At 43.4% G+C, this 19135-nt stretch overlaps 1 protein-coding gene across 5 annotated transcripts in view; it reads right to left on the reverse strand.

Annotated features, from left to right (window-relative positions):
• phyhd1 (phytanoyl-CoA dioxygenase domain containing 1) overlaps nucleotides 1-16108 on the reverse strand; it is a 30460-nt gene extending 14352 nt beyond the window's left edge. For 3 of the 5 annotated variants that reach the window (XR_007250285.2, XM_048559307.2, XM_048559306.2), the window contains exons 1-3: nucleotides 15798-16108; nucleotides 13974-14341; nucleotides 6793-6951 (exon numbers count right to left, since the gene is read on the reverse strand). Coding sequence is in view for 2 of the 5 variants with exons in the window: in XM_048559307.2 (XP_048415264.1) it covers nucleotides 6793-6951; nucleotides 13974-14000 (186 nt within the window). In the remaining 3 variants the exon portion in view is untranslated. Of the gene's footprint in view, nucleotides 1-6792; nucleotides 6952-11798; nucleotides 11869-13973; nucleotides 14342-15797 lie in introns of all 5 variants that reach the window. The other 2 variants (XR_007250287.2, XR_007250286.2) reach the window with 2 other exon arrangements.
• Nucleotides 16109-19135: the final 3027 nt, after the last annotated feature.

A 19135-nucleotide genomic window follows, 5' to 3' on the forward strand; every position in this document is an offset into this window, starting at 1 on the left:
TTGTTAGATTTAGTGAAGGAATATTATGAACCTAAGCTTCCTCTATTTGTGAGATGCTATAGGATTAACTTGGCAATTTGAGAACTAGGGAAATCCGTATTGGGATTTTTGATTAGGTTAAGATGATTGGCAGAGACGTGTGACTTTGATTAACCCTTATTGAGATGCTGAGAGACCATTTCGTATATGGGCTGAATGGTGTAACTGTGCAAAACAGCCTACAAGCTGAAGCTGAACTGGACTTCAAGCAGGCACGACAACTGGCTTTACCACTGGAAAACATGGCAAGTGGAGCACATGAGTTGCATGTTATGCCGATGGAAGTGGACACCTTCACCAGCCAACTGAGCTTGGGGAACACTACTTGAGTGAAGGCAATTGCACAGCCTCACTCAGGACATGAACAGACAGAGGGACTCTAGGTCAGCCCTACAGCAAAACCTCAAAACAAAGCCAAGCCTCAGCTTTCTTCATGATCCGGGCCAGAAAGCCATTGTAGTTGATGACAGTATGCAGACTTGAGGCAGCAAAAGCATCCCACTAGGCCTAAACTGAATAAGAGAATTCATAGGCTGGTATCCAGGAGACTGCACATCCTGGAAAGTTCACCTACATCCAGTTTGGAACAGTTAAATTGCTCAGCAACATCCAAATTATAGCCATCAAAATAAATGTCTGGTTAAAGAGTCACCTGGTTCTAATGGAGGTCCATACTGACGCAGCTGTTTCAGTGGTCACAAAATCAGTCTTAAACAAAATTCACTCTGGACTCCAACCCTTAAGTTTGGACAAGACCTCAGCTAGACTGAGATCCTCTACTGGGGAGCCTTTACAAATTAAGGGTACAACTTCAGTTGCAGTCTCTTATGAGAAGCAACTAGTTCAGTTACCCCTGATTGTAGTAAAATGCTTGGGCTCAAGCTTCATGGGGCAAAATTGGTTGAGAAAGATTCACCTAGATTACATTAACATTTTTCAATTAGAAAACGGCTGCCTGAGTGAAGCCCTAATTAAATACCTGGACATTTTCAGGAAGGTCTAGAAACTATCAAAGCATCCAAGGCCACCTTGCATGTTAACCAGGAAACAATTCCATGACTCTGCAAGGTCCACCCAGTGCCATTTGCCTTACGATTAAAAATTGATGCAAAAATCAGGAGGCTTGAAAAAGAAAGAATCATCAAACCAGTCCACTTTGTTGTCCCTCACACAGCTGGAAATGAGCCATGAATACTTGCAATTGCAATTAAATAAGGATTTCCAGAAATATGCTACAATTAATGTCCTTAAGGGGTTGTACCAATGTACGAGACTGACATTTGCAGTATTGTCAGCATGTGCAATTTTTCAGCAGATGACTGAGAACATTTTACAAGGACTTCCCAGGTTACCAGTTATCCAGTTAGAGTCACTGAGTCATAGAGTCCTACAGCACAGAGACAGGCTCTTCGGCCCAAATTGGTCCATGCCAAGCAAAGTGTCCATCCATGCCCACCCCCATTTCCCTGCATTTGGCCCATATCAGTCTGAACTTTTCCTATCCATGTATTCGTCCAAATGCCTTTTAAATGTTGTTAATGTTAATGACAGGCTAATAATAGGGAAGACCAATAAGGAACACTTCAAGAACTTGGACATAGTCCTTAGACATTTCTCCCAATCAAGTGTATACCTTAGAAGGGAAAAATGTATCTTCCAGGCACCCCAAGTGTTACACTTGTTGCAAGATAATGTGAGGGCAATCAAAGGTGCCCCATCTACTACATCTGTACCAGAGCCTAGGTCTTTCCTTGGGTTAGCAAATTATTACAGAAAATTCATATGTAACCTGGCCTCCAGCCTGGCACTTTTGCATCAACTCTTTAAAAAGGGTCAGCCTCGGAAATGGTCACGTAGCCAAGACATAACTTTCAGGGAGTTGAAGAAGCAGCTATCATCATCTAAGGCATTAGCACACCATGATCCCAAGCAAGACCTGGTGTTGACATGCAATAAGGCACCAGAGTGGTATTAGCTCATAGATGGCCTAATGGAGAGGAATATCCAATAGCATATGCATCCAGGACTTTGGCTATTTCAGAGTGTAAATATACCTAGATAGAGAAGGAAGGTTTGGCAGTCATATTTGAAGTCAAGAAGTTCCACCCATACCTTTAGAGACCTATATTTGTAATAATAACAGATTACAAACCCGGCAAGGTCTACCTAAAGAGGACAAAGCAGTGCCACTCATAGCTTTAGGCCGAATTCAGTGGTGAGCTCTAATGCCAAGTATGTGTAATTGCAAGTTAGAATACTGTCTGGGAGGCCAAGTAGCAAATGCAGATGCATTCAGCCACCTCAGTCTGGCAGATACACTACTGGTGGTACTGTCACTCGAAGACTCTGTAATGGTTTTACATTTTCTGGACGCACTTCCAGTCACAGCTGACAATATCAGACTTTGGACACAAAAAGATCTGATCCTGGCAAAACTGAAACAGCTGGTGGTGATGAGCTAAATCAAACGGCCATCACAACTGGAAACTGAAACCTTTTTGGACCAAGAGAGATCAGATCACAGAACAGGATGGCACATTATTATGGTGAGTAAGAGTGACTGTCCCAAGCACAGGTTGCAATTAGAGACTGGCTGAGATACACCAGACTCATCCAGGGGTTTCCCAAATGAAGATATTGGATAGAAGTTATGTCTGTTGGCCAGCTTGGATGCAATGCCCAGAGTGCCAACAAGGGCAAGGTGAAACAGCATCACAAATGCCAATGCTGGACACAAAACTCCACTAAGCGAGAGAGATTATTTATTTCAGGAGTGAAGTTTGTGCAGGAACCACAGGAATGGCCTTGCATGGGTATGAGGCTTGGTCAATGGTAGGTCAGGTGCAGTGACGTCTAAAGTTCAGATAGGTGCAACAATCCTGAACAAGCACGTGGACGATATGAAAGTTGCAACCTCACATATGGTGTGTGTGCAAAATGTGCCCAGCTCCTCGACTGCCTTTCCAACTGCTCTGGAACGCATGGGTTCTCACACTCCATCAAGAGTTGAAGATACCTCAGAATCTGAGATGGACACAGCAGATGTCGCCACCTCAATGCCTTCGCTGCTTGAAGAAGAGAATGAATTTCTTCAAAGATGCTCTGGGTGCAAGAGGTGAGCTAACATGCATCACGTGCCGTCCGTATCAGAGGCAGAGTTAGATGAACCTGGCCCGGTGCTAAAACGCCCCAGGAGAAGCTATAAAGAACAAGCCTAAGTTTTTACTCTCAGAGTGGGAGGAATGTAGTGACTGTAATGAGGTCAGCCAAGAGGCCGACTCAGAATATGAGTTCCCTGATTGGGGCTGTTTATCTGGTCTGTTCAGGAAGCCCTGGCTGACAGATAAGAATAGGCGTGTCGGAGGTTCTGTTCACTCAGAGCAGGCTCTGAGGGAGCTGGGTCAGTGTCAAGGACTCACCATGTGTATATAAAGGGTGACTTGGCAACGGGATACCAACCTCTGTGGAGTTATTTCAACATGTATTCATGAAAAATAACCTGAAAGCAACTACTGGGAAGAAGTTCTTTACTTAAAATGTGATAGACTTTTCGAATAATCTGCAAGGTAGAAAAGTTGTAATTTGTGTTCTAACAGGGCTTCTCAGCTCTTGACCTCATTACAACCTTGGCTCATGCATGGACAAAAGAGCTGAATTCCAGAGGTGACGTGAGAGTGACAGCCCTTGACATCAAGGTAACATCGAATGTAGAATCAAGGAGCCCTAGAAAAACTGAGTCATAGGTACGGGGTGGGGGAAATTCTCTACTGGTTGGAGTCCTGTCTTACACAAAGGAAAATGGTTATGGTTGTTGGACATCAATCATCTCAACTCCAGGATATTTCAGCAAGGATTCCTCAAGCTAGTGTCCTATGCCAACCAAATTCAGCTGCTTCATTGATGAGATTCTCTCTGTTATAAGGTTAGAAGTGGGGGTGTTCACTGGATTCAGTGGCAATCAAGCATGCTGTTTTGTCCTGGATGAGATCAAGCTTCTTGAATGTTGCTGAAACTGAACCCATCCAGGCAAGTGTGGAGTATTCATCACACTCCTGACATGTGCCTTGTAGATACTGGACAGGGTTTGAGGAGTCAGGCAGTGAGTTACTCGCTGCTGTATCTGATCTGCTCTTGTAACCAGTGTTTATGTGGTGAGGCCAGTTGAGTTTCTGGTCAATGGTAAATCCAAGGATGTTGGTAGTGAGGGATTCAGTGATGGTAACACTTTGAAGGTCAAGGGGTGATGTTTAGATTGATTCTTATTGGGTAATGGGTCATAGCCTGTCATTTGTGTGGCATGACTGTTACTTGCCACTTGTCAACCTAAGTCTGAATTGTCCAGATCTTGTTGCACTTGAACATGGACTGCTTCAGTATCTGAGATGTCACAAACGGTGCTGAACATGTTGCCATCATTGAGAAACAACCCCACCTCTGACCTTGGTGGCAGAAAGATCATTGATGAAGCACATGAAGATGGTTGGGCCTAGGACACCACCCTGAGGAACTCATGCAGAGATGTTCTGAAGGTGAAATCTCTGACCTCCAACAACCATAACCATCTTCCTATGTGTTGGATATGACTCCTCGTGGAGAGTTGACCCCTGATACCCATAGATTCCAGTTTTGCTAGGGGTCCTTGATGCCACATTCGGGTGAATGCAGTCTTGCATGTCACTCTCACCTCACCTCTTGAATTCAGCTCTTTTGTCCATGTCTAAACTAAGGATGTAATGAAGTCAGGAGTGGAGTGGCCTTGGCAGAACCCAAACTGGGTGACACTGCGCAGGTCATGGCTGAGCAGATACTGCTTGATAGCACTTTTGATGACACCTTCCACCATTTTACAGTGATCAATAGTAAACTGATGGGGCAGTAACTGGCAGGGTTGGATTTGTCCTTTTTTTTAATGTACAGAACATACCTAGGCAATTTTCCACACTGTTGGGTAAATGCCAGCAGTGTAACTGTACTGGAAGAGGCTTGGCCAGGGGAATAGCAAGTTCTGGAGCACAAATCTTCAGCATTATTGCCATAATGTTGTCAGGGCCCTTAGCCTTTGCAGTATGTGTATACAACGATTTCTTGATATCACATGAGTGAATCAAATTGACTGAAGACTGGTATCTGTGATGCTGGGGACCACAGAAGGCCCACACTGGATGTGGCAGGATTAGATCTGATCTATTGGTTATGTCTTGTCAGCATATCCATATCAGTGAAGGAACAAATATCTTAAGATCTTCAAATCAATGCTTTTTAGGCATTAATGTCTTCTCATTTCCATTTACATGCAGTCCTCAACAGAAAGAGATGATGTGGAGTCATATTCCATTACATTCTTCTCACTTAATTAGGATTCTGGGTAATCCAAATTGGAGGATGGGAAAATGTCGTAGCTGTCAGAGCTGCTCCTTTGAGGTAATTTCAGTGTTGGATCTGATTTCCTTGAATTCTAGGAGCAGTACTTCCTGATTTATAAGCTGTTGCATTGTTTTGGAACTTCTGATTTTTTTCCCCCAAACAGTAGCAATTTAAGAAGGAGGAAGAGAGACAAAGCAGTGATCATATGGGAGGTGAAACAAACAGAAGTAAACCTGCACAGCTGTCTGACCGAGCAGTGAACTACACAGTTGACTGCCTCTGCTGTTTGGTTTCAAGCATAAAAGCCAAGGTCTTTTCCCCAGGGTGGGAGAGTCCAAAACTAGAGGGCATAGGTTTGAGGTGAGAGGGGGAATATTTAAAAGATACCTAAGGGGCAAGTTTTTTTCACACAGTGAGTGGTGCGTGTATGGATTGAGCTGCCAGAGGAAATGCTGGAGCCTGGTACAGTTACAATATTTAAAAGGCATCTGGATGGGTAAATGAATAGGAAAGGTTTAGAGGTATATGGGCCAAATGCTGGCAAATGGGACTAGATTTATTTAGGATATCTGAGCAGCATGGATGATTTGGACCAAAGGGTATGTTTCTGTGCTGTACATCTCTATGACTCCATAACTTGAAAACCAACAAGCCAACAGTTCTTGCAACTGAAAGGGAGAAGTTGAAAATACAAGTTGTGCAGCAGATTAACAGGGGGATTGAGTTTAAGAGTCGTGAGATCTTGTTGCAGCTCTATAAAACTTTGGTTAGACCGCACTTGGAATACTGCGTCCAGTTCTGGGCGCCCCATTATAGGAAAGATGTGATTGTTTTGGAGAGGGTTCAGAGGAGGTTTACCAGGATGCTGCCTGGACTGGAGGGCTTATCTTATGAAGAGAGGTTGACTGAGCTCGGTCTCTTTTCATTGGAGAAAAGGAGGAGGAGAGGGGACCTAATTGAGGTATACAAGATAATGAGAGGCATCGATAGAGTTGATAGCCAGAGACTATTTCCCAGGGCAGAAATGGCTAGCACGAGGGGTCATAGTTTTAAGCTGGTTGGTGGAAAGTATCGAGGGGATGTCAGAGGCAGGTTCTTTACGCAGAGAGTTGTGAGAGCATGGAATGCGTTGCCAGCAGCAGTTGTGGAAGCAAGGTCATTGGGGTCATTTAAGAGACTGCTGGACATGTATATGGTCACAGAAATTTGAGGGTGCATACATGAGGATCAATGGTCGGCACAACATTGTGGGCTGAAGGGCCTGTTCTGTGCTGTACTGTTCTATGTTCTATGTTCTATGTTTAGATACAAGAGAAAACCAGATTTCTGTGTCACTCTTAAGCAACACATACACGCACCTCCCCCACTCCTCCCCATTGCTGTCCCAACCTGTGCTTTAAGCTGCTCCGATGCTTGCGTTGTGAATTCGGTGCGAAGCTCTTTGGCGACATCCATCTCATCAATAATCTCTAATATCCGCTTTCTCAGGGAGTCACATTCATCTTCTGTGAGAAATCCATCGATTTTAACAAAGCCATCTTTCCTGAGCTGAAGATGGGGAAAAAAACAGCAAATGTGTAACAGACAAATGGGATCAGAACTTGATCTTATTAACCTCTTTATAAATGGTCAGCTTAACTTAACAATACCTTCACATTTTTGTGTTAGATAGCTACAGGTACAAACCTGATTAAGTGACAAATCAGAAGAGTTCAGCACATTATCTTGCCTATAGATCAATGCATTACTGAGGCAATGCTACACACTCAGAGACAGACACAAAGCAGGCCAATCAGCTCCTTGAACCTACTCTGTCATTTAATAAGATCATTGCTGATCTGTTTGTGTTTTGAATTCCACATTCACATATATGCCCAATAACCTCTAATTCCTTGGCCGAACAAGAATCTATCTATTTCTATTTTAAAAGTATTTAATGATATTACCTCCACTACTTTCTGAGGTAGAATTGCAAAGTCACTGAACCATCTGAGAAAGTATTAGCCTCATCTCTGTCCTAAAAGGGTGACCTCTAATTTTAAAACCATGCCCTATTGTTCTGGATACACACACAACAGGAAACATCCTTTCCACATCTACCTTGTCAAAACCATTAAGGATCATATACAGTCACCCCGCACTCTTCTAAACATCAAAGGAAACAAGTCTAGTCTGCCTAAAATACCCATATAAGACAACCACTCATTCCAGGTATTAATCTAGTAGACATCCTCTGAACTCCAACATGTATACATTCTTCCTTAAATGTACACTGTTTTTGAGATATGACTTCATCTGTGTCCTACATAACTGAAACAAAATTGTTACTTGTGTGTTCAATTCCTCCCATAATAATGGATAGCATTCCATTCGCCTTACTAATTAGCTTCTGTCCCTACATACAAATGATTTGAAAAATCATGCTCTAGAACACCTAAATCCTTCTTCCACTCAGAATTCTGCAGTCATTCTATATTTAAGTAATTTCTGCTTTTTTTATTCTTCCTGCCAACTTCATATTTTCTAATATTATACTCCAGGAAGGGTGTTATTAAATTAGAGCGATTTCAGCGGAGATTTACCAGGATGTTGCCAGGAATGGACATCTGAGTACAAAAATAAGCTGGAACTTTTCTCACTAAAGCACAGGAGATTGAGGAGTGACCTTATAGAGATTTATAAAATCATGAGGGGTATAGATAAGGAAATAGCAATGATCTTTTCACCAGGCTGAAAAGTTCAAAACTAAGGGGACATATTTTTAAGAATAAAGTGCAATACAGCACTTGAACAGGCCCTTTGGCTTCCAAGCCTGCACCAACACATTTTGCCCTTCCATATTAAAAGTGTCTTCACTTACAGGATCCATATCCCTCTATTCCCTTCCTATTCTTGTATTTTCAAGCTGCTTCTTGAATGCTGCCACCACCTCCTCTGACAACGCATTCCAGGCACTCACCACCCTTTTTGAGAAAAATTTGCTTTGCACATCTCTTTTGAACTTTACCTCTTGCACCTTGAACTTGCATCCCCTAGTAATTGACTGATCCACCCTGGGAAAAACCTGCATACTTTCCTCCCTATCTATGCCTTTCACAATCTTATAAACTTCAGGCCAGCCCTTAACTTCCTGCGTTCCAGTGAAAACAAACCCAGACTATCCAAGGCACAGGATCACAACCCTCCATTCTGAAAAGCATCCTTCCATCACTACCCTCTATCTCCTATGACTGACCCGGTTCTATATCCAACTTGCCAACTCACACCGATACCATGTGACTTCACCTTTTGTACCAATCAGTCATGAGGGACCTTGTCAAAGGCTTTACTGAAGTTCACATAGACAACATCAACCGCTTTTTCCTCATCAATCATCTTCATCACCTCCTCAAGAAAAACTCAATCAAGTTAGTGAGGCACGACCTCACCTGCACAAAACCATGCAGTTTATCATTAAGCAGTCTATTTACATCCAAATTCTTATAGATCTTGTCCCTGATATTTTTGTTCCAATAATATCCCTACCCCAACATGAGGCTCACAGGCCTGCATTTTCCTGGATTATCCCTGTTACCCTTTTTAAACAGTGGGACAACATTGGCTATTCTCCAGTCTGCTGGGGCCTCACATATGGCCAAGGAGGATGTAGAGATGTCTGTCAGAGCTCCAGCAATTTGTTCTCTTGCCTCCCTCAATATTCTGGGATAGACCCCAGCAGGATCCAGGGACTTATCTATCTTAATACTTTTCAAGATGCTCAATACCTCTTCCTTTTTAATAGCAACTTGGCTTAGAAATTTACACTGAGAGGAAAAAATTTTAAAAAGCACAAGGGCCAAATTTTGTACAAAGCGTGGTTAATATTTCAAAATAACTGCCAGAGGAAGTAGTGGGTGCAGGTACAGTTACAACATTTAAAAGACATTTGGACAGGTACATGAATGGGAACGGTTCACAAGGATGCAGGCCAAACACAGGCAAGTGGAGACTAGTTTAGTTTGAGAATATGGTTGGCATGGACTAGTGGATCAAAAGGCCTGTTTCCATGCTATATGACTCTATGACAGTGTTTGCAGGTTTCAGTGCAACCAGTGGCAGGGAACTACAATTTGCAACAGCACTTTCGTGGGTTGGGGCAGGGGAATGTATTTAACTACATTTTCTGCTCTAACTTCTTATTCAATAATCGCTTGAAGATGGGAAATGAACACAGAAGGAACAGTGATAACGTTCCATATGAGGATGGTTTGTGGTTTTGGAGGGAAACATGCAAGGCAGATGCAAGTTTCCATGCATCTGCTTCTTTTGCCCTTTTGGGATGGTCGAAGCTATTGCCGTGGAAGGCGCAGTCAGATAAAGCTTTGTGCATACAAATCAAGGCACCGCAGGTGCTGGAGATCTGAAACAAAAACAGAAAGTGCTAGAAAAACTCAGCAGATTTGGCAGTATCTGTGTACAGAAAAAAGAGTTAACATTTCAAAGCCACAAACCATTCATCAGAACTGAAAGCAGCTGGAAAAAGACGGTATTTATGCTTTTGATGGGACATGAGAGTGTGAAGGAATGAGATAGATAGTTGGACATGACACCCATAGAGAGAGAAAGAAAGGACACAGAAATGTGGATTGCTGACAGTAAGTCAGAGAGAAGTTAATGCTGAATCAATATTGACGAGGATTGTGAATAGTTGAAAATGGGTTGTTTGTGCTGGGAGCAGCCCTTAAACAACAGGACCTGAGAGTGTGGGGAGTGGTTAATAAACATTAAGGATGATGTTTACGTCCTGAAATTATTAAACTCGATGTTTAGTCCTGAGGTCTAAAAGGACCCGAGGTGGAAGATGAGGGTGTTGTTCCTCGCACTCAACTTCATGGGAGCACTACAGTAGGCCTGAGATAGGGCTGGCATGGGAACATGGCAGTGTGTTGAAGTGGTAGTCAACTGGAAGCTCAGGGTCATTTTTACAGATACAGCGGTGGTGTCCAGCAAAGCAGTTACCCAGTCAGCATTTCATCTTTCCAATGTTGAGAGGATCACATTGTAAGCAACAAATACAGTACACTTGATTGAATGAAGTGCAGGTAAATTGCTTATTCACTGGGAAGGAGTGCTTGGGCCTTGGATAGTCAGGAATCAAGCGATTAAACAGGTAAATGCTGCATCTTCTGTAATTGCATGGGGAAGTGTTGTCGAGGCGCAGGAGGTTTTGGGTATAGAGGAGGAGTGAACCAGGTTATCCCAGAGGCAACGGTCCCTGTGGAATGCTGATAAGGGGGGGGGAGGTGGCTATTTATCTGATGGTGGCACACCCCTAGAGGTAGTGGAAATTGCAGCTATTGTTCTTTTGTATGTAGAGGCTGGTGAAGTACAAAGTGAGAAGAAGGAAACTCCATCTGTGCTGTGTGAGGGAAGGGAAGGGGTATGGGTAGGAGTGCAGGAAATGAGTCGGATATGGCTGAGGGGATTGTCAACTGCAGCAATCAGGAATCTTCAGTTGAAGAAAATTATGAACATTCTGGAGACCCCCCCCTTCTCCTTCTCCTTCTCCTTCTCCCCACTGTCCCCACCCCCGCTGCGGAAGGGCATAATCAGAACAATTGTGACAGAGATGAAGAAACTGGGAGAATGGAATGGAGTCCTTATAGCAAGCAGATTGTGAGGACATATAGTCTAGGCAAAATTGGTATGTTTGTAGCAGATATCACTGTCCAGCCCCATGCTGCAAATGGAAACAGATGTCAAGGAAGGGAAGGGAGGAGTTGGAAATGAATCAGGTGAAGGCGAGGAAAGGATGAAGATTGAAAGTAAAGTTGATCATTTTTTTCCAATTCTGGATGAGAGAGGGAAGCAGCAAAATCATGTCATCTTGTAACAGAAAAAGAGTTGTGGGGAGTTAGGGGGATTAAAGTAAGACTGGAATAAGGAATGCTCCACATATCCCATAAGGAGGCAAACATAAGCCTTTGTGATATGTAGATAGTACACACTACTGCTTCTGTATATCAGTAATACAGAGTATGAATGCGAAATGTGGTGGATGGAGGGCCAATCAAAACTGGCTGGTTTGGCCTGAAAGGTGTTGAGCTTCTGAGTGTTGTTTGGAATTGTACTGATTCAGGGAAGTGCAGAGCATAGCATCACAATCCTTGTCCCTCGTACATGGTGGACAGGTTTTGTGGAGTTAGCAGGTGAGTTATTTGCTGCAGAATTCTCAGTTTCTAACCCGTACGTCTAAGTGTCGTAATTATTTGGCTGGACTAGGTCAATGGTAACCCCAGGATGTTGATAGTGGGGGAATTTAGTAATGGTCACGTTTTTGAATGTCAACAATATGTGTTCAGGTTATATTTTGTTGGAGATGGTTATTGCTGAACCTTGTGTGGTGTAAAACTTACCTGCCAATTATCCACCCAAACCTGAATGTTGTTCAATGCTCACACTTATGGACACAGAGTGCTTCAGTACCTGCGGAGTTGCAAACAGTGCTGAACATTGTGCAATTATCAGAGAACATCCTATTTCTGATCTTATAATGGAGGAGAAGACACTAATGAAGCAGCTGAAGATGGATGCACCCAGGACATTAGCCTGAGGAATACCTGCGTCATTGTCCCAGAACTGAGATGATTGATATTGAACATTTACTAACATCTTACTTTGTGCTAGGTAATGACATCCCTCCATTGGTATTGGAGAGTTTTCTCTCTGATTTCCATTTCCTCCAATTTTGCTAGGGCTCCTTGACACCATACTTGGTCAAATGCCGCCTTAATGTTTAGGGTAGTAACTCTCAAATCATCAAATGAGTTCAGCCCATTTGGAGATAGCAAGAACTGCAGCTGCTGGAGTCAGTGTCGATACAGTGTGGAGCTGGAGGAACACAGCAGGTCAGACAGCATCAGATGAGCAGGAGAGTCAACATTTTGAGCCCAAAACGTCCACTCTCCTGCACCTCTGCTGCCTGACCTGCTGTGTCCCTCCAGCTCCTCACAGTATCTAGTTCAGCTCTTTTGTCCATTTTTGGATCAAGGCTGTAATAGGTCAGGAGTGGAGTGGCTGTGGTGGAAATCAAACTGAACATCTGCTGTTAAAATGAAACAAAGAACTGCGGATGCCTGCGACCTGAAACTAAAACAGAAACTGATGGCAACAATCAACAGGTCTGGTGATTCTTCATCAACTTTTTTTTACCAACAGTTTCTGTGGGAGGAAACCAGGGTCTGGTGACGTTTCATCAACTTTTTTGCCAGTAATTTCTGTTTTTATTTGTGAACATCTGCAGGCTGGTTATTGCCAGTAAATGTCACTTGGTGGTACTTTAGACAACACCAGTAATCGGCCAGGTTGAATTTGTCCTGTTTTAATCGGACATGACATACCTGAGCAACTGTTCACATTGCTGGCTAGATGTAACTGTCCTGGAATAACGGGAACTACAGATGCTGGACAATCTGAGATAAAGTGTGGAGCTGGATGAACACAGCAGGCCAAGCAGCATCTTAGGAGCACAAAAGCTGATGGGCCCAAAACGTCAGCTTTTGTGCTCCTAAGATGCTGCTTGGCCTGCTGTGTTCATCCAGCTCCACACTTTGTTATCTCTGTAACTGTCCTGGGACAGTTTAGTTAGTGATACAGCTTGCTCCTGAACACAATTTCTGTACAACTATCGCCAGAACTTTGTTAGTGTTCATTGTCATTGCTATATCCAACACCTTCAGCTCTTTATCAATGGAGTGAATCGAACTGAGTGAAAACCAGAGTCTGTGATACTGGCAACCTCAGGTGGATGAAAAGATAGATCCATTCAGCACTTCTGGTTCAAAGTGGCTGTAAACTGCAACTGAGATTACGATTTGCGATGTAGTGCCATATAAAATAGGAACTAAATTCAGTGAAACATGCTTTCAATATATATCTATGTCGTTTGAATCTGGAATAATGCAAAATTAATCTGATCTAACGTAATTTAAGACCAGTAAAACGTGGATTCAATAGTGATATATTTAAATCTGATATAACATGATGTTATCGTAAAAGTCTTAAAATATTCGAAACAGATTGCTGAAAAAGCTGTGTGGAGCTAGAGGAACATAGCAGGCCAGACAGCATTTATGAAGAAAAAGGGTCTCAACTTTCCTGCTCTTCTGATGCTGCCTGGCCTGCAGCGTGCCTCCAGCTCCACACTTATCTCTGACTGCAGTATCGGCAGTTCTTACTATCACTTGCTGGAAAAGCTGGGCGGGTCGGCTAGCATATACGGAGAGCAAGAGTTAACGGCTCGGGTCTGGTGACCCTTCCTCAGAACATGAAAATATTCGGTCAGACACCATCAGATCACTTTTCGGAAAGATGACCACTTCCCAAATTCGGCCTGAAACACGCTTGAAATCTGTCACATTACTGTCAGTGGATTTTCCCGCTTCGCGTTGTATCCCACAAGTCGCGGTATTAAAAAAGATTCGACACAATTTCTAGTAACAAAGTAAAAAGAGCGCGCGAGGGCAACACAGTTTTCCCAGGGGACTTGCTAAAGTTGGCGAATTCCTTTCGACGGGGTGAATGTCACTCACCGCGGCGCTGACATCGACGCTGGCCATGTTTACGTCAAATCGTTTACTACAAGGTATACTTCAAGGTATTTTCTGAAGAAGGGTCTCGACCCGAAATGTCAGCTTTCCTGCTCCTCTGATGCTGCTTGACCTGCTGTGTTCATCCAGCTCTGCACCTTGTTATCTCTTTTACTTCAAATCGTTTCGCTTCACAGAGCCGAGGAACCGAACTGAGAAAGAAATGGCGAAAGGGATAGAGTTCGGCTGAACAGCCTCGCCTACCACAGGGAGTCACTCACTCAAACTTGCTGCCACATCACGTCTTTTTGTTCCAAAAACATTTTTGTATGCATACACAGTCTCTGAAGCAGTTCCATTCAGCACAGCAGCTAATGAAGAAACAAACATTGGAGTTTGATTCTATCCAACAAACAACATTGATGACTCTATGAGCGCCGCGTCGTGCTCCCAAGAGGACCTCGAACAGTTCATCCACTTCACCAACACCTTCCTCCCCAACCTCAAGTTCACCTGGACCATCTCCCAACACATCCCTCACCTTCCTCGACCTCTCTGGCTCCATCTCAGGCGACCACCTAGAAACCAATGTCCATTTCAAGCCCATCGACTCCCACAGCTACCTAGAATACACCTCCTCCCACCCACCTTCCTGCAAAAATTCCATCTCCTATTCCCAATTCCTTCACCTCTGCTGCATTTGTTCCCAAGATGAGGCATTCCACTCCCGTACATCCCAGATGTCCTAGTTCTTCAAGGACCGCAACTTCCCTCCCGCGGTGGTCGAGAACGCCCTCAGCCGTGTCTCCCGCATTTCCCGCAACTCATCCCTCACACCCCGCCCCCACAATAATGGCCAAAAGAGAAACCCCCTAGTCCTCACATACCACCCCACCAACCTCCGGATATAACACATCATCCTCCAACACTTCCACCATCTACAATCCAACCCCACCACTAAAGACATTTTTCCATCCCCACCCTTGTCTGCCTTCTGGAGAGACCACTCTCTCCGTGACTCACTTGTCCACTCCACACTCCTCTCCAACCCCGCTACACCCGGAACTTTCCCCTGCAACCGCAGGAAGTGCTACACTTGCCCCCACACCTCCTCCCTCACCCCCATCCCAGACCCCAAGATGACTTTCCACATCAAGCAGATGTTCACCTGCACATCTGCCAATGTGGCATACTGCATCCACTGTACCCGTTGTAGCTTCCTCTACAGTGGGGAAACCAAGCGGAGGCTTGGGGACCGCTGTGCAGAACACCTCCGCTGGTTCGCAATAAACAACTGCAGCTCCCAGTCGCGAACCATTTTAACTCCCCCTCCCATTCCTTAGACAACATGTCCCTCATGGGCCTCCTGCAGTGCCATAATGATACCACCCGTAGGTTACAGGAACAGCAACTCATATTCTGCTTGGGAACCCTGCAGCCCAATGGTATCAATGTGGATTTCACCAGCTTCAAAATCTCCCCCTCCCTCCACTGCATCCCAAAACCAACCCAGCTGGTCCCAGCCGGCCTAACTTTTTCTTCCTCCCACCTCAAGCCGCACCTCCATTTCCTACCTACTAACCTCATCCCGCCCCCTTGACCTGTCCGTCCTCCCCGGACTGACCTATCCCTTCTCTACCTCCCCACCTATACTCTCCTCTCCACCTATCTTCTCCTCTATTCATCTTCGGTCCGCCTCCCCCTCTCTTCCTATTTATTTCAGAATCCTCTCCCGACCCCCCTTTTCTGATGAAGAGTCTAGGCCCGAAACGTCAGCTTTTGTGCTCCTAAAGCTCCATACTTTGTTAAATCACAGGCATTACTTACTTGCACAGGAATATATTTACACATATTTAAGGTGTTGGGAGAGTTTGATAACTGAATGGATCCCCATTTAACTTCAGCAGAAAGACCTTCCTTAGACGGGGGGTCTTTCCCCACTGAGCTTTGGCGGCAGCTGCCCCAAGCTTTAGTGCGTTCCTCAGTACATCACCCTGGTCCTCTGGAATGAGCCACGCTGCAGCACTCAGTCAAAGTCACGCTGAGTGAGAGGATTAACCTGCGCTTAGCTTCAACTAATGTCCTTCAAAGGGATTGTATGTTTGCGTGTAAAGATAAACACTTCATAGCTGTAACGATTCAATCCCACAACAGATATTTAAACTGGTATTGTGGTTACCATATGACCCAAACAAAGGTTACACATTTAACTGAGAGAGAAAAAAATCTAAGCTGATTAGTCATTAATAAAGGTCAATCCTTTGCAAAAACTAGGCAAGAAACCTTTGAACCTTGGGATACAACGCGAAGCGGGGAAATCCACTGACAGTAATGTGACAGATTTCAAGCGTGTTTCAGGCCGAATTTGGGAAGTAGTCAGCTTTCCAAAAAGTGATCTGATGCTGTCAGGCCGAATGTTTTCATGTTCTAAGGAAGGGTCACCAGACCCGAGCCATTAACTCTTTCTCTCCGTATATGCTAGCAGACCCACCCAGCTTTTCCAGCAAGCGACAGTAAGAACCTCCAGCTTCTAACAGAATGACCATATATTTGTTGCTGCCTGAAGGTAGCACGCGAATATGAACAGTGAACAGGCCACTGCCTAAAACAGAACCTGACAGCAGTGACCTTGGAGCACTATGGCACTGGAAAACCCACCGAGCAAAACACCCAGGCACAGAGGAACTCTGCCCAGACCACAATTTAAATATAGTCTACAAAAAGAACAGTAGTAGGCCACTTCACGCCTTTGGGCTTGCTTTTCATCTGATTTCTTTCAATACCTTTGGTAAACAGTCATTTATCAATTTCAGAATTAAAATTAATATCTGACATCAAATGCCATTTGTAGAACTCCTATCACCCTTTGCCTATAGGTAGAACCATCTCCTCACTCCACTTCTGAAGATCTGGTTCTTTTTATGGGTGTTCGAAAAGGCCCACCTCCAACAAAGGAAATGGTCTCTCAGTGTCTAATATTCATGTTTTCCTCAATATCTTGAAAAACAAACTGGCACATTAACCTTTTTCCGAGAAATACAACCCTTGCTTGGGTTATATTTCTCTGTAAATTAGCCACTGGTGTTCAGGTATCATTCTGGTAAGTCTACATTATATTCTCTCCATAGGCAACGTCCTTTCTAAGGTGTGGTTCCCAAACTAAACCTAATACTCCACTAGGGCATTGTATATTCAGAGACGTTATCACAACACCTCTGAAGCAGAGATAACAAGGTGTAGAGCAGGATGAACACAGCAGGCCAAGCAGCATCAGAAGAGCAGGAAGGTTGATGTTTCAGGCCTAGTCCCTTCTTTAGGATTTGAACCTGGGCCTCCTGGTTCAAAAGTAGGAACACTGCCACTGTACTACAAGACCCTTCTTTTTGTAATTTTATACTTCCCTCTAGACCACTTACAGCACAGCCTATCTTTGTGCCAATGGCAAACTTGGAAATATGGCTCTCCATCTCTTCATCAAAATCTTGAACACATACTATGAAAAGTCAACATCATCAAGCTTTTGTAGGACATCATTAATCACAGCCTGCTAATTAAGAAGACCTGCCCTTTATCCCCATTCTCTGCATCTTGCCAATTTCCGAAGCAGGCCAATGTTTTGTTGTCAATACCATGAGCTTTAGCTTCTAACGCACTGTCTCTTCTAAGGGGTAAAAAGATAGAAAATTCCAGAAAATGCCCAACATGCCTGCTAGCATCTGTGAAGGAAGAAATAGAATTAGTATTTTAGGTATTCTAATATTTTCACATTCCTGTTTTAATATTTCAGGCATCCCACTCAATCTTTCATTAGAACAGAAAATCAAATGCGCCCTTGAAGTCCATACAATAACATCCATGAATTTAATCACCTATTAAAAAATGTCAATCAAGTTTATCAGGGATAACCTATCTGTTTGCAAATCTAGGTTGGCTGTCTAAAGATGAGGACAAATCACAGACTCCTGTGGCCCCCACTGGCTAAATGCTGTCAATCTGAAAAAGACACGTTTATGTATATGAGAGATAGCAAGAGCTGCAGGTGCTGGAGTCAGAGACAAAACAGTGTGGAGCTGGAGGAACACAGCAGGTCAGGCAGCATCAGAAGAGCATGAAGGTTGATGTTTTGGGTCAGGAAAAAATCCCGACTCGAAGCATCTACTTTCCTGTTCCTCTGATGCTGCCTGGCTGCTGTGTTCCTCCAACTCTACGCTGTGTTACCACATTTATGTATATTCTCTGTTTTCTGGTAGCCTGTCAATCTTTGCTACAAATTGTGATGTTATCTCTTACACCATGAGCTCCTAGTTTATGCAATAACTTTGTATGTGACGCCTTGTCAAAGGCCTTCTGAGAATCCAATGACAGTACATCAAAAGCTGCCTTCCACCTGCAGTACATGTTACTTAAGAATTACAATAATTAGTTAAACACCATTTCCAAATCACAAACCAATGCTGACTCTTTTGAATTATCTTGAGATTTTTTTTCCCAAGTGCCCAGTTATAACTTCCTTAATCATTGATTCTAAAACAATCTCCATGTCTGCCAGTTACTATACTTACTCTTTTCCGATTTAGATACCTACACCTTATGCATTTCAGGACTCATAGTTTTCTCCAACAACCTTCAAAACATTCAAGAAATTGGCTATCTTTCTGCTTATTCCAATCTCTATAAAAATTAAAATCTGCCCTTGAAATTATTCTGCTTTGTTACAAATTTATCTAATCTCTGCATTTGGACATTCTACCACATCACTGCAATATTCAATCCTTTTCTGTTTATCAATCCTATACCATAAAGTTTTTGTTATCTGCTTTCCTCTGATCACAGTCTCTTTTATTAAACTAATGTCGTTGTTAATCCTTAAAGCTACACCTCTCCCAGATCACTCCTATAGACCTTCAATTCATGTTCTAAACAGAGGAGTAAAGCAATACATTTATTTTTCTAATTTATTCCTATGAGCTGTAATGTGGGACAATTTATTTCTTTACTTTTCTAATTTGTTTTTTTGTTTCCTAAGGATTTGATCTTAAGTATCTGTACCTAGGTAAATTTGTACCTGAGATGGCAATGTAATAAGGTGATTGTAAATGTTTCCACTGTAACCATTTGAGTACATGTGACAATAAAGCTAATTCAATTCAATTCATAATTTAGGG

This window comes from Stegostoma tigrinum, chromosome 29 (assembly GCF_030684315.1).
Source record: "Stegostoma tigrinum isolate sSteTig4 chromosome 29, sSteTig4.hap1, whole genome shotgun sequence".
Lineage (NCBI taxonomy): Eukaryota > Metazoa > Chordata > Chondrichthyes > Orectolobiformes > Stegostomatidae > Stegostoma > Stegostoma tigrinum.